At 35.6% G+C, this 20,458-nt stretch overlaps 1 protein-coding gene across 1 annotated transcript in view; it reads right to left on the bottom strand.

Annotated features, from left to right (window-relative positions):
- FMN2 (formin 2) overlaps positions 1–20,458 on the bottom strand; it is a 372,575-nt gene that overhangs the window by 251,300 nt on the left and 100,817 nt on the right. Inside the window, exons 4-6 of the mRNA XM_081299099.1 lie at positions 20,022–20,077; positions 1,761–3,385; positions 154–298 (exon numbers count right to left, since the gene is read on the bottom strand). Coding sequence (XP_081155225.1) covers positions 154–298; positions 1,761–3,385; positions 20,022–20,077 — 1,826 coding nt within the window. The remainder of the gene's footprint in view (positions 1–153; positions 299–1,760; positions 3,386–20,021; positions 20,078–20,458) is intronic.

Here is a 20,458-nt window from a genome sequence, read left to right as displayed (position 1 = left end):
CTTAGCCACATGTTCTAAAATTCTAATATTTGCTATCTACCTAAGGTCTGTGAAGGTTTTACACAGTCCACAAATAATTTCAAAGTTTTTCCAATGAAAGTTTGTACTTCTGTCAGAAACCTGTCCAATAGCAGAAAGCACAAGAATACTTACTTGTTTAGCCTTGGTCTTTGAGATAGTGTCAGAAATAGGTTTCTTTCGCTCCTTTACAGCAGTCTTAGAAAACAATTCCTCAAATTCATGACAATCTATGGATGGCTCTTCAATTTTTTCCCAAATAAGTGAAGGACTGGAGTCTCTATAGTTAAGCAAAAGAACAATGAAAGGGCCATCAAGCAGAACTACATCACGTGGAGCATAAACAGAAAAGAAGGGAAGGCAAGGAGGGAAGAGGCAAACAGAAAAAAAGGGAGGGGAAGGAAAGAAAGATAAGGAGAAAGTAATATTTTATCAACTTGATGAGAAAGTTAAAATTCTATCCATTTAGGACCAAACCTTTGCCATGAAATAATTTCCAGGAATTCTGAGTTATGAAATCACCATATAAAAACATAAAAAGAAACTCCTTCTCAGAATGGGTTATGAAGGCAAGAAATGCTTGATATCTCACAATCCCAACTTGCCTCATTAGCTTGGCAGATTACTCATGGGCTAAAAATGTATATTTCCAAGAAAGCATCCTCCCTATCCCCGTTGCCTCCCATTGACCATTATTATTTGGCTTCTCAATGAGTACAGATTCATGTAGTATCCTAAAAAGTGTTAAATGATTTTTACAAAAGCAAAACAACAATAAAACAAAAGAACCTGCTAAATATACTGTTTCTAAATGCAAGTCACATAACACAAAGAAAATACAAGGAAACGTGATAAGTTAGAAGAAGGAAGGCCAAGGGCATTTTGAGTATCTGGTTTTTCTTTCCCCTCCTCCATATTCCACAGAGAAGTCTCCCAGCACTGTCTCAATGACTAGGGAACCAGGTCATGGACAATGCATGGAAGAAATCTGGTAGCAGATTGTTGAAAAGTTATTATTTTATGATGATTATTCCCAACTATGATTTTATAACTTCACACTGTATAGACAATCACTTGTAGAAGTGCCATGAAATTCTTTAAAACCAAATTATTTCACACATGGAATGTGGATATATTTTTGCAACTGTTTCTTAGGAAAGGCAGCTACAAACAAAACAGAATAGTAAAGCAAGGCTATGTCTTTTAAAGGATGCAAACACCATACTTAGCAGTCACATTGCCTATGGATTCAATTTATATTTTTAATTTATAAGAAATGGAAATTTAAATAATAAAATCAATGATTTTTCCCTATAAAAATCTTATAGGGAAAATAACTGATCTACAGATATCTGCTTATCTGCACTCCTTCATTTTGTGTATAAGCAATGTTTCACTTGGATTCAGGCATAAGTAGCAGTCAAGTCCTGCAACTAGGAAACAGCACATATAAAAGGAAATATGTCCTTAAAAGACATGTCAATAACTATATAGAGGGACATATATACATCTCACACATCAAAACATATGTCATTTGTTTTACCCCTTTGATATTGCTGGAGAAAAGCCTGCAATTTTAAATAACCAACTGCTTCACCAAATAATGATATAAAAATCTACAGGTAAGTTTTAGAGTTGTACTAAAAAAACACATTAAGTTGTATTTTTCCCAACAGTTTTAAGGCACAATGCTCCCCTTGCATTGACAAAACTGTATGAAGATGAGCTTGCTTTCATGTTACCTTTTACTATGGAGTTGAATTCTTGTCCAGTAAAGAGGCTTCATTGGCCGACAAGGCTCTATTGGTTGCTTCCTACTCCCTCTGTCCTGATTCATCCCTAATCCAAACAAGCCAGTTGGCAATGGAGGAGGAAGAAACCCACACACTTGTGGTGTTGGTAAAGTGCTACTCCCAACTTGTGGGGAGAGTGAAGGCCCAGACCCAGTGAGCAGAGGGGGTGGGGGAGGTGGGGGGATCCCTGTCCCAGGAGGTGGAGGAGGAGGGGCTGGAGCTGGTGGAATTCCCATACCCAGCAAAGGAGGAGGTTGGGGAATACCAACTCCAGGAAGAGGGGGAGGAGGAGGTATTCCCACTCCAGGAAGAGGAGGGGGAGGAGGTATTCCCATTCCAGGAAGGGGTGGGGGAGGAGGTATACCAGGAAGAGGAGGGGGAGGGGGTATTCCCATTCCAGGAAGGGGTGGGGGAGGAGGTATACCAGGAAGAGGAGGGGGAGGGGGTATTCCCACTCCAGGGAGGGGAGGAGGTGGAGGTATTCCAGAAAGAGAAGGGGGAAGAGGTATTCCCATTCCAGGAAGAGGAGGAGGGGGAGGTATTCCTACTCCAGGAAGAGGAGGAGGGGGTGGTATTCCCACTCCAGGGAGAGGAGGAGGAGGGGGTATTCCCACTCCGGGGAGAGGAGGAGGAGGGGGAATTCCCACTCCAGGAAGAGGGGGAGGAAGAGGTATTCCAGGAAGAGGAGGGGGAGGGGGTATTCCCACTCCAGGGAGAGGGGGAGGAGGAGGTATTCCCATATCAGGTAGAGGAGGGGGGGGAGGTATTCCCACTCCAGGAAGAGAAGGAGCAGGAGTGGGTGGCAGCATTTCAGTACCAGGCAGAGGGGGAGGTAGGGGAACTGCTACACTGGGCAGAGGAGGCACTGTCACATCAGGGAGAGGGGAAGGTGATGGAGTTGCCATGCCCAGGCTAGGCATGGAGGTAGAGGATTCTGTGCAAGGCAGAGGTGGTGGGGGTGGAATATTACAGCTGTTTCCAAAGGAGGAGAAAACAGAGTGTTCATGGCTGGTTTCAAACTCAGTATGAAAACAAGGATGGGACAACTGTGACCCAGGCTGCCCCTGACTATCAGAACATGGAAGGGATGAAGGTGGTAGAGGCTGTGATACACTCGGCGTGGACTGATGGGCCTCAAGCTGTACTGATATTCGCCTTGGAGACACAATCAAAGAAATCTCAGAACAAAATTTTGTCTGAGGTCCAGAAGGTGACGTTGGAACAGCTGACTCTCCACTTTCAGCCCCAGGTGGGCATGGAGGACCTTCTGACAGTGCCTTCACAGAGGGTAGTGTTAGTATTCCACCCTCCTCTGTTGGGGAAGTCTGTATAGATTTTGCCTCTAAAATCCTTTGAGGTTGCATATCCTTTCCTACTAATCTTAAAGTTTCCAGGCAGACATCCTCTGAGGATGTCACTCCATTCTCAGCCCCTTGATGGCTGCTGGCCACCTCGGTGTCCAGGGCAGGGTACTGCTTTTCTAGTTCAGCTATTTTGGTCCTCAGATCTTCGATGGTTTGTTCCAGTTGCTGAATTACATTTGCCTGTCCTTCAGACTTCATATCCAAAATTTCCTGGGGGACAACAAGTACAGATTACAGTTAGATAGAAAATTAGGAAAAAATCCAAACATCAAAAGAAGAAATGTAAAATTAAGACAAAATTGTATTTGTTGGTTGTAATACTTCCAAAGAGATACCTCCACAGAAACACAAGATTTTATAGTAGTTTATACACATTACTATATGATCCTAAGGTCCTTATATGTCTCATCTTCTAATGTCACTAAGAACAATAGATGACGAGGAGTAGGAACGAAAATGCTGAGTGACAGTTATTTCTAAGGTAGGTCTATCTCTTTCTTGGGATAGTCCCTGAAGACATTTCTGAAGTAATCCTGAGTTTTAAAGGCAATCACTATCTTTTAAAAGCAGTTATGAATAAGTCTCTAATGAGGGAATGTGAAGTACTTTTGATATCTGTGGGAGCATGGGCACACACTTTATGAGCATGTGTCATACCACTTATATCATGTTTACTGCAATTTTAAAGCTTTACCCAAGGCATTTCAAAAAGTGATAACTGATGGTTCTTCACAATTTATAAAGATGGACACTTTATTTTTTTTCTTTGCTTTTTCAGTATAAAAGATTGAATGAGCTACATCCCCAGCTCTTTCTATTTTGAAACAGCGTCCTCCTACTTCAGCCTCCTGAGTCTCTGGAATTACAGGTATGTGCCACCATGCCTAGCATGATGGACACTTAGGCAAAAATTTGAGTGTTACATTATATTTACATGTAAGCATAGGTATTCATACACACACACACACCTCAAGTCATTATTTTTCACCAATGTGCAGACAAAAGAGTATTATAATGCAGAGTTTGATAAATTGTGCTGTAAATTTTCCATTGTAAAGGAAATTACTATAATAAACAATGTTTTATACCCTGTTTGCTCACTATACATAATTCCATTCACCAATTATGATGCTGGTACATATGAGAAGTAATTAAAAGACAAAATGCTAGCATTAAAATTCATCCTAATAAAAGTATGACTAGTCCTTTGTTACAATGGGTTAATTAAAGATATATATTATCTTCATTTTTCAAGCACACCTTAAAAGTGACCTTCAATTACAAATCAACAATTCTTGAATTATCCTGGTATATAATTATGGTTATCTTTTTCCCACAAATTATTATTATATAAAAAAGGTTAATTGATGAATGGCATACAAGAAGTAGATTCTGAAACAATTTCCCAAAACTCTATTTTTATTTATTTTATTTTTAAAAATTTTTATTGGTGCATATTAATTATACATAATGGCATATTTATACAAGTGCATAACATGATTTAATCAATTTCATTGCCCAGTATCTCCCCTTGTCCTCTCCTTTTCCCCATGCCCATGCCTGGATGCCTTCCACTACCCTAAGGGTCTCCCTTCTATTTTCAAGAGATCTCTTTCATTGTTGTTCCTTTTTCTTTTTTTTCCTCTACCTTCTCCAAATTAAAAAAAAAAAAACAAAAAAACATATGACACTTGTTTTTTCCAAAACTGTATTTTTAAGTGATATTAGATAGGCCAGTTCTTTTCCATCACAGATCTGAATATCATAAAAAGCATTATAAAAATTTGGGACAGTTAGCAAAACAAAACAAAACAAATTCACAAAGAAGAAAGTAATCTTTAAGTCATAGTGGCCTAGCATAGTAGAAATTATTACACATTTTTTTTCTATATGGATTTATACTTCCACAGTCACAGGCAGCTACTCCAACACAGCATCCATAGCTAGTTACAACAAATGTCATAGTATCAGTGACTGGGAAGATATCTTAAATTTTTAATTATAATTTACATAGTCAGTTGGCAAAAGATTAAGGAGAATCCTGTTATACATGAAAACTGGAACCAGAAAAATACCTGAATAGGGATTCATCATGACATGACTACAACCATCTTGAGTCATAACCACCATGATCACTCCTGAGTAACATTGGTCTGTTTTCCCCCATGTAGCCTCCCAGCATACTATAAATACACAAAACCATTAGAGTGGTATGTAGAGTTTTATGACCAGACCCTTGTGCCAGGAATGTCCCTGACTCTTTGGTATTAGAGTGAGATAAACCAGGTACATGTAGGCTTAGATGAAGCCATTTGGGTCCCGACCAATATACACATCCTTACTGCTGACCCAAATCAAGGGGATTCACTGATTGTGCTGCCTCACAGGACCATGTTTCTATTAGTAAGTTCCCAATAAACTATACTCTGTGTAATTCTGGATCTGTCCATATCCTTCAGTCTCACAGTACCTGGGGCTATTTCTTATACACTGGGATTGGGTTGTTCAGAACAACCTGTTAAGTGTAATACACTCTAGACAATTTGGTTGTTATGTTAGACGGGTTCTCCCAATCCTCACCACCTCTCCTTCTATTTATTAAATTGTAAAGAAAAACTATTTTCATAGACTCTCTTATAGCCAGGTTCAACCAATTAAGTGTAGTCACACAGGGTTTTAGAAAGTGAAATGAGGTGAGAATCATGTCCTTTGTGCTTTGGTTGTTCTGTTGACAGTAAAGATCTGAAAATTTGAAGCTTCTCTGGAACAACATTCCAATGTTCACTCTCCAATTTGCAATAATAACCTCAAAGGTCTTAGCTTTCCTGGTAGACCATGTTTCAAAATCTATAAAAGTTTTAGCTTAGAAGTAGATCCTTTAAATTTTCCTACCTTTCCATAAAACACTTTATTTATGTACTAAACATTTCTGTTTAATACACCTAACATATTTTCTGGTTCCTGCAACAAAGCATGATCAGGTCCCAATATTTCAGAACAAATTGTGGGAAAAAAAAGAATTTTTTTCCTAGCAAGTGTATCAGATTTAAAAAATATATTTTATAATAATTGCACGCATTTATAAATACTTAGAGTTAAAATAATTTTCCACATAAATTTTTGGACAAAACTACATGGTGCTATTGTGAAAAGATGGTCATTTTTTGGTAATATCTGAGAACTTCATCAATCTTCTTAAAGGCCTTTGGCAATCATGATGTGTAAACTTACCTTTAAAAAAACATAACTGTTATATAATAATCCTTGCTATATTTGCCAACTATACTAGGTGATCATGAATCCATTATATAATATGTGATGCAAATCCTCCATCATCACCTTTCCTGATTTTAAGAAATCCTACAAATTCTGCAAGACTAGCAATGTTTCCTTACATCTGTATTTGCATCATGTGTCTTCAAACACCCTATCATTAACAAGTTCACTCTGATAAAACTAAAGCATGGTGGATAGTAATAGATGGCCTATGTTAAATGGGGAGGGATTCAGGGTTAGACCTAATTTTATAAGTGGCCAATTTATTATTTTGTGTGCATTGTCTATTTTCCTTATTTTTTTTTAAACAAGGAGATAATTAAGGGCACTTAGCTAATAAAAAGTTGAGAAAATAAGAATTTAATATACTCTATCAGTTTCAAAAGTTTTCAAATATGGGCTGGGGTTGTGGCTCGGTGGCAGAGCACTTGCCTAGCATGTATGAGGCACTGAGTTCAATTCTCAGCACCGGATATAAATAAATAAAGGTCTAGTAACATCTAAAAAAAAAAAAAAAACTTAAAAGTTTTCAAGTATAAGATACAATAAGAGGGCTAGGGATGTGGCTCAAGCGGTAGCGCGCTCGCCTGCCATGCGTGCGGCCCGGGTTCGATCCTCAGCACCACATACCAACAAAGATGTTGTGTCCGCCGAAAACAAAAAATAAATAAATATTTTTAAAAAAAAAAGATGCAATAAGAACCAGAACTAAGAAATGGCAGAGGAAATAGTGATAAGAAAATAAAATTCCAGAAATGAGTCTATAATAAATAAGGCCATGATAGCCAGGTGGTTCCAGTAAGGTAGTAGAGTCAAATAATTTTTGAAGATAATAATATGTTAATATGTAATAATAACAGACAGCAGAGACAAAAGTAAAAATTTTTATATAGATAATACTTTTATACAGTTTTTTTTAATAGAGAACATGGAAGAAAATTTGGGATAAGAGATTATTTGCTTCTTACATTATTCCCATTGTACAAAGAAAAAACAAAAAAAAATTTCTAGACTCTCATTCCCCTCTATGACTATAAAACCCTAGTCCTGATTCAATGTTACAATTGTCTTCTTCCATTCCAGGAAGCAGAGCAATTAATTAATGTTCATCTCAAACCTTAACTGACTAGCCTATAAAATAAAGCCAGCCAGCCACTATTACAGAATAGCCAAATATGTGTAGGATTTTTTATTCCTGAATTTAGCTAAGAGTCATGAAAGACTCTTATCTGGCCTTCCTTACCCAGGGTATATAGAGGGCTAGCTGGCTCTCGGAGAGTACCAATTCACAGTGTCAGAGGGGACTTTCTATAGTGCTCTCTGGAGAAGGCTTGCCTTGCTTGTCAGCAGTTAACGGGTGATTTCTCTCTGTGTTTTTGGTTTTGTTGTTGTTCATTTTTAGGGATTTATAAAGAAATTTACATGGTAAATATTGGTCATTATTAAGAAAAAAGATTTTCTATTCTTTGGTTAGTTAGGCAAACATCTTCCTCTTGGGATCCACAGGAAGTGAAGTGAAGATCTATCTTCAGGGCCACCCACTGACAAAGCTCTAATTGAATCTCTAAGAGATTGCCAGGCAGTCTGTGATCCACAGAAAGCCCTCAATTTAGGAGCCTGCTCTCCTGTGTCCAGTGTCTGGAACTTAATCTTCTATCTCTTTTTTTATTTTCATTTATTTATTCATTTGATCTTCTATCTCTTCAGGATACAAATAGAGGGAGGCCTATCAGATTCTCACAGGACTTGACATTGGAGAAACACACTTATTATCTCTAGACTTCTATTACCAGAAACTGTGTAACACTATCTCATGTTAATTGTTCTTATTATCAAAAATTAAGTATTTTTTTAAAAAAGGAAAGGAAAACCAATATTGGCAATTTTTGCATAGAACATATATAATGGAAGAAAGATAAACCTATTTTTAGTCAACACACTAACTAATGTATTTTATGTAACGCCAATTTTAAGATTATTTGTATTTAAAACTATTGTTTCAAAACCCTCAATCATTAAAAGTGGTAGAGTATTCCATCTACTTTGGCTCAACAATTATATACAATAAGTCAGCCAAAATTCTTCCATTCCTGTATAATCTTACATGTGGGTGGTGATGGTGAGTTCTTATAAATTGTTTGAACACTTGCATATCACAAAATACAAATTGCCATTGAAAAATAAAATGTTCACCAAAAACATTTTTCCAAATGCAAGATTATCTGATTCCCAGAAAAAAAGAAAACATTACTGTAACATTAAGGTTACAACTGTCAAAAAGAAAGCCAAGATATACTCAAGTAAAGTTTTTGCTGAAAAGTTAATTTGCTCATCTTTGAAACTTTATTATGTTTATTATGTAAGCAGGATACTTTCAGAACCTAAAATATAAAAACTGCTTATTGGTAAGTTACCACTGTAATAATCTCTTTAGTAAGTTTTGATAGGAGATATGTAATTCATTTTCTACCATTCTTAGATTTTTAAGTTCTGCTAAATTCTAATAATATATTACCAGAAAGCTAGGCGACTGTATAAAACAGATTAGGGAACATCTATAAAATAGGCATCCTAATCTTCACAGAAGCATATAAACTCTATTTGTTACGTTCTACATTCTGAACCATTCTAAGGTTCTGGAACAAACCAATAAACCAATACATGATAGACATGATAGGAAAAAAAATCCAGATTTTTAAATATGATTATGTACATATGTAAAGTACAATTTCAAATCTGAAGTGAAATTTCAAGAAAGGTTTAAGTATTAGAACATATGGTAAATTATAAATAACTTATCTAAGGTTTCTTAAAGTAGAACATATTATAAAAAAGAAAAGCTTCACACAGAGAGGGCTCAAATGGCATCTATGAATCTTGATAAGGAAACCAAAAATGAATTATTGAAAATTAAAATTTTTTGAGCTGAAATGAATATGAATAACTCCTCCAGATCCTTTACTACATAAAAGAGAAATGTGATGTGGAAAGGAGAAAGATAAATTAGAAATCATAATTAGTCACATTACTTTTTAGCATAATTATTTATAAACAGATTGATATAAAGGTTAAAGGAATCATCAGTAGTCAATAACCTCAGTGGGAGTAATAAACAATGTGTCTGGGAAAGAGGATCAGGAAAAGATGAAATAGGGCTGGGGCTGTAGCTCAGTGGCAGAGCACTTGCCTAGCATGTGTGAGGCACTGGGTTTGATCCTTAGCACCACATAAAAGTAACAAATAAAATAAAGGAATTCTGTCCATCTGCAACTACTAAATAAATAAATAAATAAATAAATAAATAAGAAAAGATGAAATAAATAGTAAAGGAAAGGAACTTAGTGTTTTTGTTCCCTCTTCCATCTTCTGAATTTTCTCTCCAGTTATTTGATGTGGCATTGTGGCACAGTTATGGATCATACTCTAAAAGAATATATGTCTTAATTTTCCCAAATAGTGCAAAGAAGAAAACAATATTTTATTACAGTTTTTATTTTCCTCTAGTGGTCTATGGGTGTAAAGTGCAGCTCCATTTTTCACCTCCTAATCACCTTTCCTGTGTTAACACCCAACTATTCTCAAAGGTCATTAAAAAAAAAAAAAAAAAAAAGCCTTCCTAAGAACAAAGCTTACAGAAAATCAAATGGAATGAATTAGGAACATTAGCCAGAGTGGTGGAGCTGCTGCCTTATAATTTTAACCCTGGCTATTATAAAGAATCAAAGACTACTAACACTTCTGCCTTCTTAAAACCCTCTCTTCTCTTGGCTTCTACAATTTTACACTCCTCTCTTCCCATTCTTCTCTGTTCCCTTCCCTGGATTTTTGGGGGAAGAGGTGAAGACTGTCCTTGGTCTGCTGTCTTCTCTAAATACACTGAAAGGCCTCATCAGATTCTGCATCTGTAATCTCTCATCATTGCAAATTTTTCTTGTTTTATCAATGAATGCTTCACTTCCATATTGTAACTTTTTAGATATCACTGCTATTTGATCATCCTATCCTTTCCCTTAAATGTAAAATGCATTTTATTCAACAAAATGTCATCTCCCTGCCTTGTTTACTTAGGCTTGGTAACATGGTTAAACCATTTCTTTAAATCTTTGTCTCTTAAACCAGTTTCCAGTAGATGTCAATGTTTCTGGTGCAGAGACTGCTTTTAGAAGGACAGGCTAATTTACTCTTCAGAGTTACTGACCCCATTGGCAGTCTTTCTTTCTTTTTTTTTTTTTTTTTTTTTTTTTTTGGTGCTGGGGATTAAATGCAGGGCCTTTCGCATGTGCACTCTACCAACTGAACTATATCCCCAAACACCCCCAGTGGCAGTCTTTGCTTGCTATTTTTCCTATATCACATCAACACATTAGTTGAGATTCTCATAACCACACAGATAGGGTTGGAAGTTTAATAGTTGGTCCCCTTAAATGGCTCTACTGTCCCTCTTCCTATCAATATTACATTTCCTGGCCAAGTAACTGTTCCTTAAATATTAACCCATCATTATACTTACTTGTTCAAAAACCCATAGCTCCTACCTTCTGAGCACAAGATATGTTAAATCTCTACTTGATTTATAAGGTTATAGCCTATAACATTTGGATACCCCATACCCAGTGAGCCCACTGCAGACAGATGCCATGAAGATTAAATAAGATACAGTCAATCATGGTATTCACATTAGTTATGAATAAAGTAACTGCAAACACTGAAGTAATCAATACTGAACTCCTGCTCCTATAGGAAAAACAGGGTTAGATTCCTACAAACATTTGGTTAAATTTTTGTCACCTAATCAGAATATAACCCTGACTTCATGTGTGTTCCTGTTGAAAAACAACTTATTTAATACCTACTGCTGATTCATTAATATTGAATTGATGGCTAGCCTCAGAGTAACTTATGCTGGAACAGAGCTCATCTGACCTGCATTTTCTCCATAAGGCACATCATAGCCTTCCTGCTCTTAGGAACACCAGATGGCTCTTTAGCACTAAGATTGGGAACCATTTTAAACAGTGAAATCACCAGGCAAAAATATAAAAAGGTAAAAAACATGGCATTAAAATAGACAACAAAAAGATACTTGTTTACAGAATAAAGCTAAAATAAGAAAGCAGAGCTTCCCCTTGCTCAATATACATAGTTGAGAGACTAAAAGTTTTAATACTCTGTGTATGTTTGCAAGTGACCATGAAAGCACTACATGAATATTGTTTTGAGGAATACAATAAATTTTAGCAAATAAGTGAGTTTGCAATACACAACTGACAAATAATGATTGACTATATTACGAAAGCAATTTTTAAATACACAGAATATTGCTCAGATAACAATATTAAAATATGCTAATATGTTGAGTGTTTACTAAGTGCCAGAATCTCTACAAAGCACTTTACATAAATGAATGCATTTAAAACCCATCAAAACCCTAAGAGATAGGAATTGTTATTATGCCCATTTTATACATGAGGAAACTAAGGCACAGAGTAAAACAATTTCCCTGAAAAGCATAATAAATCTCATACCAACTTTAATAACTAACATTTCATTAGCAGTTCTACTAAATTTCTTCTATGGTTTGAATATGCCTCCCCCCCAAAAAAAATCATGTGTTGAAAACCTGATCCACAGTTAAAATAATTAAATACTTCCAAAAATGGTAATTGGGAGGGAATTAGGATAGGATGAGATCGTGAGGAAAGAGGCCACCATGATGCTAGTAGTGTCTTTATCAAAGGAAGACTGAGCTAGCGCACTTGCTCTGTCCCTTGAAATGTTGCACTCTGCTATGTTGTGAAGTAATCAATACTGAACTCCTGCTCCTACAGGAAACACAGGGTTAAATTCCTGCAAACCTTTTGTTAATTTTTTGTCAACTAACCAGAGAATAACCCTGACTTCATGTTGTGATATGGTAAGAAGGTCCTCAACAAAAGCTGGTGCCACACTCTTGGATTTCCCAGCTACCAGAACTGTAAGCTCTATTCTTCAGAAATTACCCAGTCTATAATATTCCATTTTCTGTAGCAACAGAAAATAGATGAAGAAAAATTCTGACAAAGATTCTCTCCTTCATAACTCCAGCCAGATCTCTGACACCTCTTCTTGACTAGGCCTCAACGTGGCCTACAAAGACTTGAACAAACACTATCATACTGTCCAACAGCTCAAGACCACACACCCCCTTAGAGGGCCAACATAAGAAAACTCAAGACTGCCAAAAAAATTTGTTATTTATTTTACCAACACCTGGAGATAGGAACTCTATTTCCTGGTCTCTGGGGAAAAGAAAGGATCCTAACTTCAATAACTGCCAGTTAGCAGACATTGCTGGTCTAATCCTTTTACACTAACGAGCCCCTTGTAATTTTCACTTCCTTGACTCTCCTGAGTCTCCTCACACTCTTCTCCCTGTTTCTCCATTTTCCCTTTAAAATGCTGTCACCTCTGCAAACTGAAGTTGAGTTCAGCTCACAACAAACTGGTTTCCCTGTTGCAATAGCTATTACAGAGTAATATCTGACCTTACCATCTTTACTAGTATCTGGTTTTGTTTATCTTTGACAGTTCCTCAGTTACAAGTGGAATAACTGGAATTTATACCCAGGCAAACTGGTCCAAAGCTCACATTCTCAACCACTATGGTATGAATATAAGCAAATTTTCTACCGCTCCCCAAGATGCACACTCTGCTCTCTCTCGCCAGGTCTCTCACATGTTTACTCTTTCATCAAACATTTTCTGTGATCCCCATAATGTCAGATCCTGTGTTAGACATGGGAGGGACAAAGAAAGCACTAATCGTCTTATCCTTAAAGAATTTAATTGTATATTTAATGATTATTGAAAAGGGAGAGAAATTATAGGGTGTCATAGAATGCGGACCTGAAAAGAGCCTATGGACTGAGGCTTCTCAGGTAGTATATCAAAGAGGAAGTCAAATTTGATGAGTTTAGGTTAAGTAATAAAAATTATGTAAATTAAAATAGGGGAAGTATGAGTGTGGAAGAAACACATACCTACAGATGAATACAAAGGACTCTTAAGTGTCAAAAGGCTAGGGTATTTTAAAGGCTGGAATAAGTCCAACAAGAAGAAATAGTGAATGATCAGGCAAAGACAGGATGGCAAGAGAAAACCCTATCTTTCAAGCTCAGGAGTCTGTATTTTTTCTCAAAAAATATGAGTGGTCCATGAATGAAATTTAAAAAGATATCAGACATCAGTGAATTTGAATTTTAGGAAGATAACTCTGGAGGCATTGTGGAAGAGAGATTAGACAGGATTAAGACTCAAAGTAAGAAGACCTGTGAAGAGACTGCTGTAGCAATCAATGGGCTCTGGGCTCTCCAAGGGCTGTGAGGATGCATAGAGAAGGCCAATAGGCTGAAAGCAAGCTGCCTCTCACATCACCTGGATAACTGCCCCTCCCACCCCAACACCACTGCCTTACCTTTACTCTCTTCTCCCTCCTGAAATACTCTTATTCCTCCACCTGCTCAAAATAAGGAGTTGATCAAAGAAACTGTCCTTATAGTTTCTCAACAACTTTCCCATTTATTTTAAGTTCTGTAATACAAATACACTACATATCTTGGCAGAATTACCTTACATCTTGCATATCATTTCAAGTACAAAGAAGAGATATATTCCTTTAACTCAACTGCCTGCTTAATAACTGGGACATTGTCTTGTAATACCCTTATATTTCCCTCAATATCTACCACAAATATTTTGCATACAGTACATCAGCAAATGTTTGATAAGGGATAAACATTCTATATAGTCAGCTTTCTACTGCTATGACAGAATACCTGAGAAAAACAACATAAAGGAGGAAAGATTTACTTTGAATAGTTCCAGAAGTTTCAGTCCATAGTACCTTGGCCTCATTGCTGTGGGCCTGTAGTGAGGCAGAACATTATGGAGGGGAGGGTGTGTTAGAGCAAATCTATGGCTCATGGGGACCAGAAAGTAGAGAGAAAGAAAAGAAGGACCAGAGATAAGATACAGTCCCCTTCAAAACTTTCCCACCTCCTACAGTTTCCACCACCCTCACAATAGTAATTCAGCTACAAATCCCATCAAAGCTTAATCCATGGGTGAGGTTAGAACACTTATAAAGTACTTATTAAACATCTTAGAAAGAATGATTCGACATTGAGGTGGACTGTAAGAATGGCTAACCCATGGTTTCTGATGCCTTGCCCCCTAAGCTCTATTTTTCTTACTCTGGTTTATATTTTTGTTATTTACTCATCTTGTAAATTGTTTCGTTGATTTGTAATCCTTGTAAGTTCATATAGGTCAAATAGCCTTCATCCAAAATGCTTGGGATCAGAAGTGTTTGGGATTTCCTTTTTTTTTTTTTTTTTTTTTTTGGCATTTTGAAGTATTTGCATACATTTAATAAGATATCTTAGGAATGTGACCCAAGTCTAAATGTGAAATTCATTTATTTCATATATAATTTGTACACATAGCATGAAGGAACTTTTTACAATATTTTTAATAATTTTGACATCACACAAAGTTGCATGGTAATGGAATTTTTTTCTACTTGTGGCATCATGCTGGAGCACAAGCAGTTTCAGATTCTGAAGCATTTTGGGTTAGAGATGGTAGGTTAACCTATATAGCTTTTCCTTTAGAGATGGGAAGGACCTTGCATTAAATAATATTTTTTATTCCTAACTCTTCCATATGTCTATTGCATTCTATCCTAATTCAAATGACGCCTTGTTTTTGTAAGTATCCATCACCATTTCTTCAGAATTACTTTCACCCCACATCTTTCTTTTGATCTGATATCTTTTACTTTTCAAATTTTTTCTATACCAAGACACTTTCTATGCCAAGACACATGATGCTTTCAGGTACCATCAATTAAGTTTTCCACGGGCTGGGGATGTGGCTCAAGCGGTAGCGCGCTCGCCTGGCATGCGTGCGGCCCGGGTTCGATCCTCAGCACCACATACCAACAAAGATGTTGTGTCTGCCGAGAACTAAAAAATAAATATTAAAAATTCTCTCTCTCTCTCTCTCTCTCTCTCTCTCTCTCTCTCTCTCCCTCTCCTCTCCCACTCTCTCCTTAAAAAAAAAATTAAGTTTTCCACATCATTTTCCTCTCTTTCCTTTATTTGTTCCTAAATTAAGATACTTCTGAAAAACTAATAAATTGTACAGAGAGGTCATTGTATAAAGAGCATTATACCGATACTTTAAGGAAATCCAATGGAAAATAATTTTTAATTCAAGTAAATTTGTAATTGAATTGGGTAATAAGAGGCCCCTCTAGGGCTGATGGGAAAGGAATATTGTTCTGACACTTGAGAACTTATTAGCATATAAACTGTTCAACATATAAGATATCCTTATACTGTCTCTTTTTATTGCTTAGCACTTTGTCATAAATGTGGCTATTCATTACTAATAAATATTGTAATTTAACTTTTAATTATCAGATATTATCAATCATTACCTACAGCTCGAGTGTTTAAAAATCAAATTTTTATTCTGTTTGCCTTTCAAGTGATCTATTAACATTAGAAAGATATCAAGAGTCTTAGGAAAATGCTTCAAAATAAAAATTTTGTATATAATTTCAAGAACAAAAAATAAGTTAAACCTTATGGCAACCAGTTAAAGCATGCCACATACACCAATATTTAACTTGAAGCAAACATTTTTAGACAAAATAATTGACACTTAACTATTTATAATCCTTTAGAGTACAAAAGGATTTAATATTTCAAATTCCAAAGGTTAAGAGAAGAATATTGAAAGTACTATTTCAGTTTATAGCATAATTCTTTGAACAATACAGATTTTCATTGTTTTTTAATGCAGATATTGAGGCCTCAGAATTATTAACTACAGGGAGAGAGTAAAAGTCAAAATTCATTTAATAAATTCCACTGAGCTTCAGTTGAGAGAACACATGCCTTGAATACACATCTGAAGAAAAACCTAAAAGATGCTTTCCAACTCTGCTGCAGAACAGACCAACCAGTCCTGGGGATCTCATTCTGACCACAGAACACTGCAGGCAGTACCAGATGGACCAGCAAACCTGCAATATTTATTATTCATATAGAGCAAACAGGCTTAAATCTTCTTACTTCCTTTTGCAGTGGTAATTTACAAAGATACAGAGCTGCCATCTAGTGACTAAAAAGAAAAAAGCAAGGTGCTTAACATGAAAAATCATAAAGCCTTTAAAAAAAAAACAATAAAACACTAAATTTAGTAAAACTATCACAATTTAGCACATCGAACTTCCAAATGTATAGGTAAACTAATATACCTATATTTATCTAAAATGTATCTTGACATCTAATTCTTATAAATAATATAGCTTAAAATTAATAGGACAACAAAATTAATTCTGGAATAAAATAATACTAAACAGTCATAGGATACTTTGCACGTAAAAGTATGCATTTTTATCATTGTAGAGGTATAGAATCAAATGCATATGTTCTAATCTTAGTTTTCCCTTTATCAATTTTGTGGCTTTAGGCAAATTATTGTTACCTCCTACAAGCATCACTTTTTTCTATCAGTAAAATGTGAATTAAAACAATTATTTTAAAGAAGTATTGTAAGGAATACACAATATAATATAGTAAAACAGTAAGTATATAGTAGGTTGATAATTCTAGTTCCTTGTATCACCCTTATAGTCAATTACTTAGGCTTTTATGAAATACATCATTGAAAATGAGCCAGTCCATTTAAAAAATAAATTAAAAAACTTATAACAAGGAGTCAATGTTCGAAAAAGCCAGTCATGCCATTGTTATGTTCTTAACCTCAATTTCTTCCAAATATTATTAACTATTAATTAATTTATAATATTTCCTGACTTCTGGACACTTCATTGTTCAAATAAAGAATATTTATTCAATCTATTTCACCCTTAAGTCTCTGTTTTTAAATCCCCTAGTCCACCAGGTTTTCTGCTTACTGCAATATATTTTACCATAATCCATAGCTCAAGGAAAAGAGAAAATCACTAAATAATCTTTCATATAAGCCAAGTGCATTAGCACACACCTGTAATCTAGCAATTCAGGAGGCTAACGCAGAGGATCCCAGGTTCAAGGCCAGTCTCAGCAACTTAGCAAGGCCTTAAGCAACTTAGCAAGACCATGACTCAAAATAAATAAAAAGTAAAAAGGGATGAGAGCAGGCAAGGTAGCACAGGCCTGCAATCCCAGCAGCTTGGGAGGCTGAGGCAGTAGTATTGCAAGTCAAAGCCAGCCTCAGAAACTTGGTGAGGCCCTAAGCAACTTGGCAAGACCCTGTGTCTAAATAAAATATAAAAAAGGGCTAGGGATGTGGCTCAGAGATTAAATGCCATTAAGTTCATCCCCAGTAACAATCAATCAATCAATCAATAGGAATGGGGATTTAGCTCATGGATAAAGTGCCCCAGGGTTCAATTCCCAGTACCAAAAATAAATAAATAATAATAATACACATGAATGTGTATCTTCAGATATTATAACTATAATATTAATATAGAAGACAGTGTTGTACATGTTTTATCATGTAGTTATTACAGAATACTTCTTGTCTAGGTTCTCTTTGGCAGTATCATACACAACAAAGGATTCAATCAAGTATCACTTGAACATAAAATTTAGAAAAATTTAACATTTTCTTTCAGGTAATAATTTAACCATGACTACCTTAACAACAACAACAAGCTCAAAAAATAATGAGATTGTATGTTAAAGGCATTCTTTTTCTTAATTTTACTATTTATCTTTTCCTTCTTTTTAGCTTTATCTAATTCACTTTTAGTTAGATTGTAGTTAATTAAATAACCCATCAGCTGAGTCCACCAAGTCTCTCCAAGTGCCCCCAGGTTAATGTATGTTCCTTCGCTGACAAAAACAAATAAGCTGAAAAAACTTGATTTTATTACACTGCCCTTACGAGCAGATTTGCTTTTAATTATAATAGCACGTATGATGCTGTATTTTTGTGCAACATCAAGGACTATTCTCTATGCTAATGTTATGCCTCATTTCTCCTCCAGGGGGAGCACAATTTTCATGTATGATGCAAGGCTTCTTCTTCAAATGGAAAGTTAGTTTTTAAAATTTTTTTTCCTTCAATTTTAGTTGGTTCAAGTTAGTTACACATAACACGAGGATTCCTTCTGACAAAATTATATGTGAAATATCATATTCATAATTATGAATACATGAATATCAGTCCCCAGTACTTTCCCTTAGCCTTACCCTTCTCCTTCCTCCTATTTTCTTTCCCCGTCTACTGATCTTTCTGTTATTTGTTTACATTTATTTTATTTTAAAATTAGTATCTCATGGATATACATAATGTTGACATTCACAGGAGCAGATTCATATATGTACATAGGAAAGTTAGATCAGATTATTCTACTGTTTTTCCCTTATCCCGTCCTTCCTCCCTTCCCCTCAATCCCTTTCTTCTACTCCCCTAATCTTTCTTTTATTTTGATGGAATCCCCCCAAACAAATCCTTGTTTCTTCTTTCTCTTTCATTTTAGACTACATTCCATATATCAGAAAAAACATTCAACCTTTGACTTTCTGGGATTAGCTTATTTCACTTAGCAAATAGACTCTAAATTTAGGTTTTTAAGAGTTTTCAAGGATGACCAATTCTTTAATTTACAGAGAATGGCATTGTCTCAGATCCTCTACATATGTCATTACATAGTAACCAGAAATAGATCTGGGTGTAGAATACAGGTATGAGTCCTCTTTTTTCCTGCTAGACCGCACTCAACATAACAGAACAAATATCCCCTTTACTGTTGATTTCTAACAGCACTAAGTTATTTTCAGAAGCATAGTTGGACAAAAGTATAAATAAATTAAACCAAAAAATTTATATATAAAATATCAACTACTATCTATAATTATTGTTCCACAAAACATTATCTTCCTTGCCAATTTTTTTTATAATAAGTCCATTTAAGCACAAGGAAAAAAAAAAAGACAAACTTTTAGCTTCTTCTGTAACAGAAAAAAGCACTATGGATTTAAACAAATACTAAATAATATTTTTTCCACCAAAGCAATTTAAAAACTTAAGACGCTGGGAATTTAGCTTGTGGTAGATTGCTTGCCTAGCCTATACAAGGGCCTAAATCCCACTCCCATCATCAAGGGGGGGAAAAAGTCTTATTTGATTTTAGAAAAGCTCTGAAAGATTATTTTAAAGAAAGTATCCATCGGACTATTCAGCCCAGGCCCAACTCAGAAGAGAAGTCTCCTAAAGTGGCCAGATTTTCCTGCTGGAGACAGCTGTTGTTGGGCCCAGTTCTTTGGCTGGATATAGAATGATGTCGCTTCTGAAAAACTTGTACTCAGTTCCACTTCAAGGCCGATTTTCCATGAAAAACACAAATAAAAGAAAATATCCCCTTCTGCCTGACCAGTTCCCCTAAAGGCTTAGGGGAACAAGGACAACCCAGCCAGCAGAGCAGATTGGAAGATAAATCACAGAGCCTGTCACGATTTTAAGATAAATGAGATAAATATTTGACATTCTAATAAGATTTCCTTACCTGCTGGGCAGCATCTGAACTTTTTTCCGGAGTTTCCAAAATAGCAGATTGAGATTCTGGATTAGAAAGGAAGCAAGCGGTCAATATCTTTAAAAAAATATTCTTAGTCAAAAAATTAAAATTTTCAGTAAAATATATCTTTAAACATAAGTACTAAAAATATTCAGTCTCTCTTCCAAATATATTAATGGATTATGAGAATATGACTATATGCAGCATATAACACATATAATGACAAACACTCGTGTCATTCATTATTTTAAAAAATTGGAATGGTCCTTCTCTGCACATCAATCACAGTTATTTTTCTCAGTGCTAATATCTGTATTGTTGTCTAGGAGTACTGGCTAAGATGTTTACTTATATTAGTCACTTAGTTAAAATTCATACATAATGGAAGCCACCTCAATCTTGAAGGATGGGATCTCAAAAACCTT

This window comes from Spermophilus citellus (genome assembly GCF_964194105.1).
Source record: "Spermophilus citellus genome assembly, chromosome: 6".
In the NCBI taxonomy this organism is placed as follows: Eukaryota; Metazoa; Chordata; class Mammalia; order Rodentia; family Sciuridae; genus Spermophilus; species Spermophilus citellus.
This window is presented reverse-complemented; position numbering and strand designations above follow the sequence as displayed.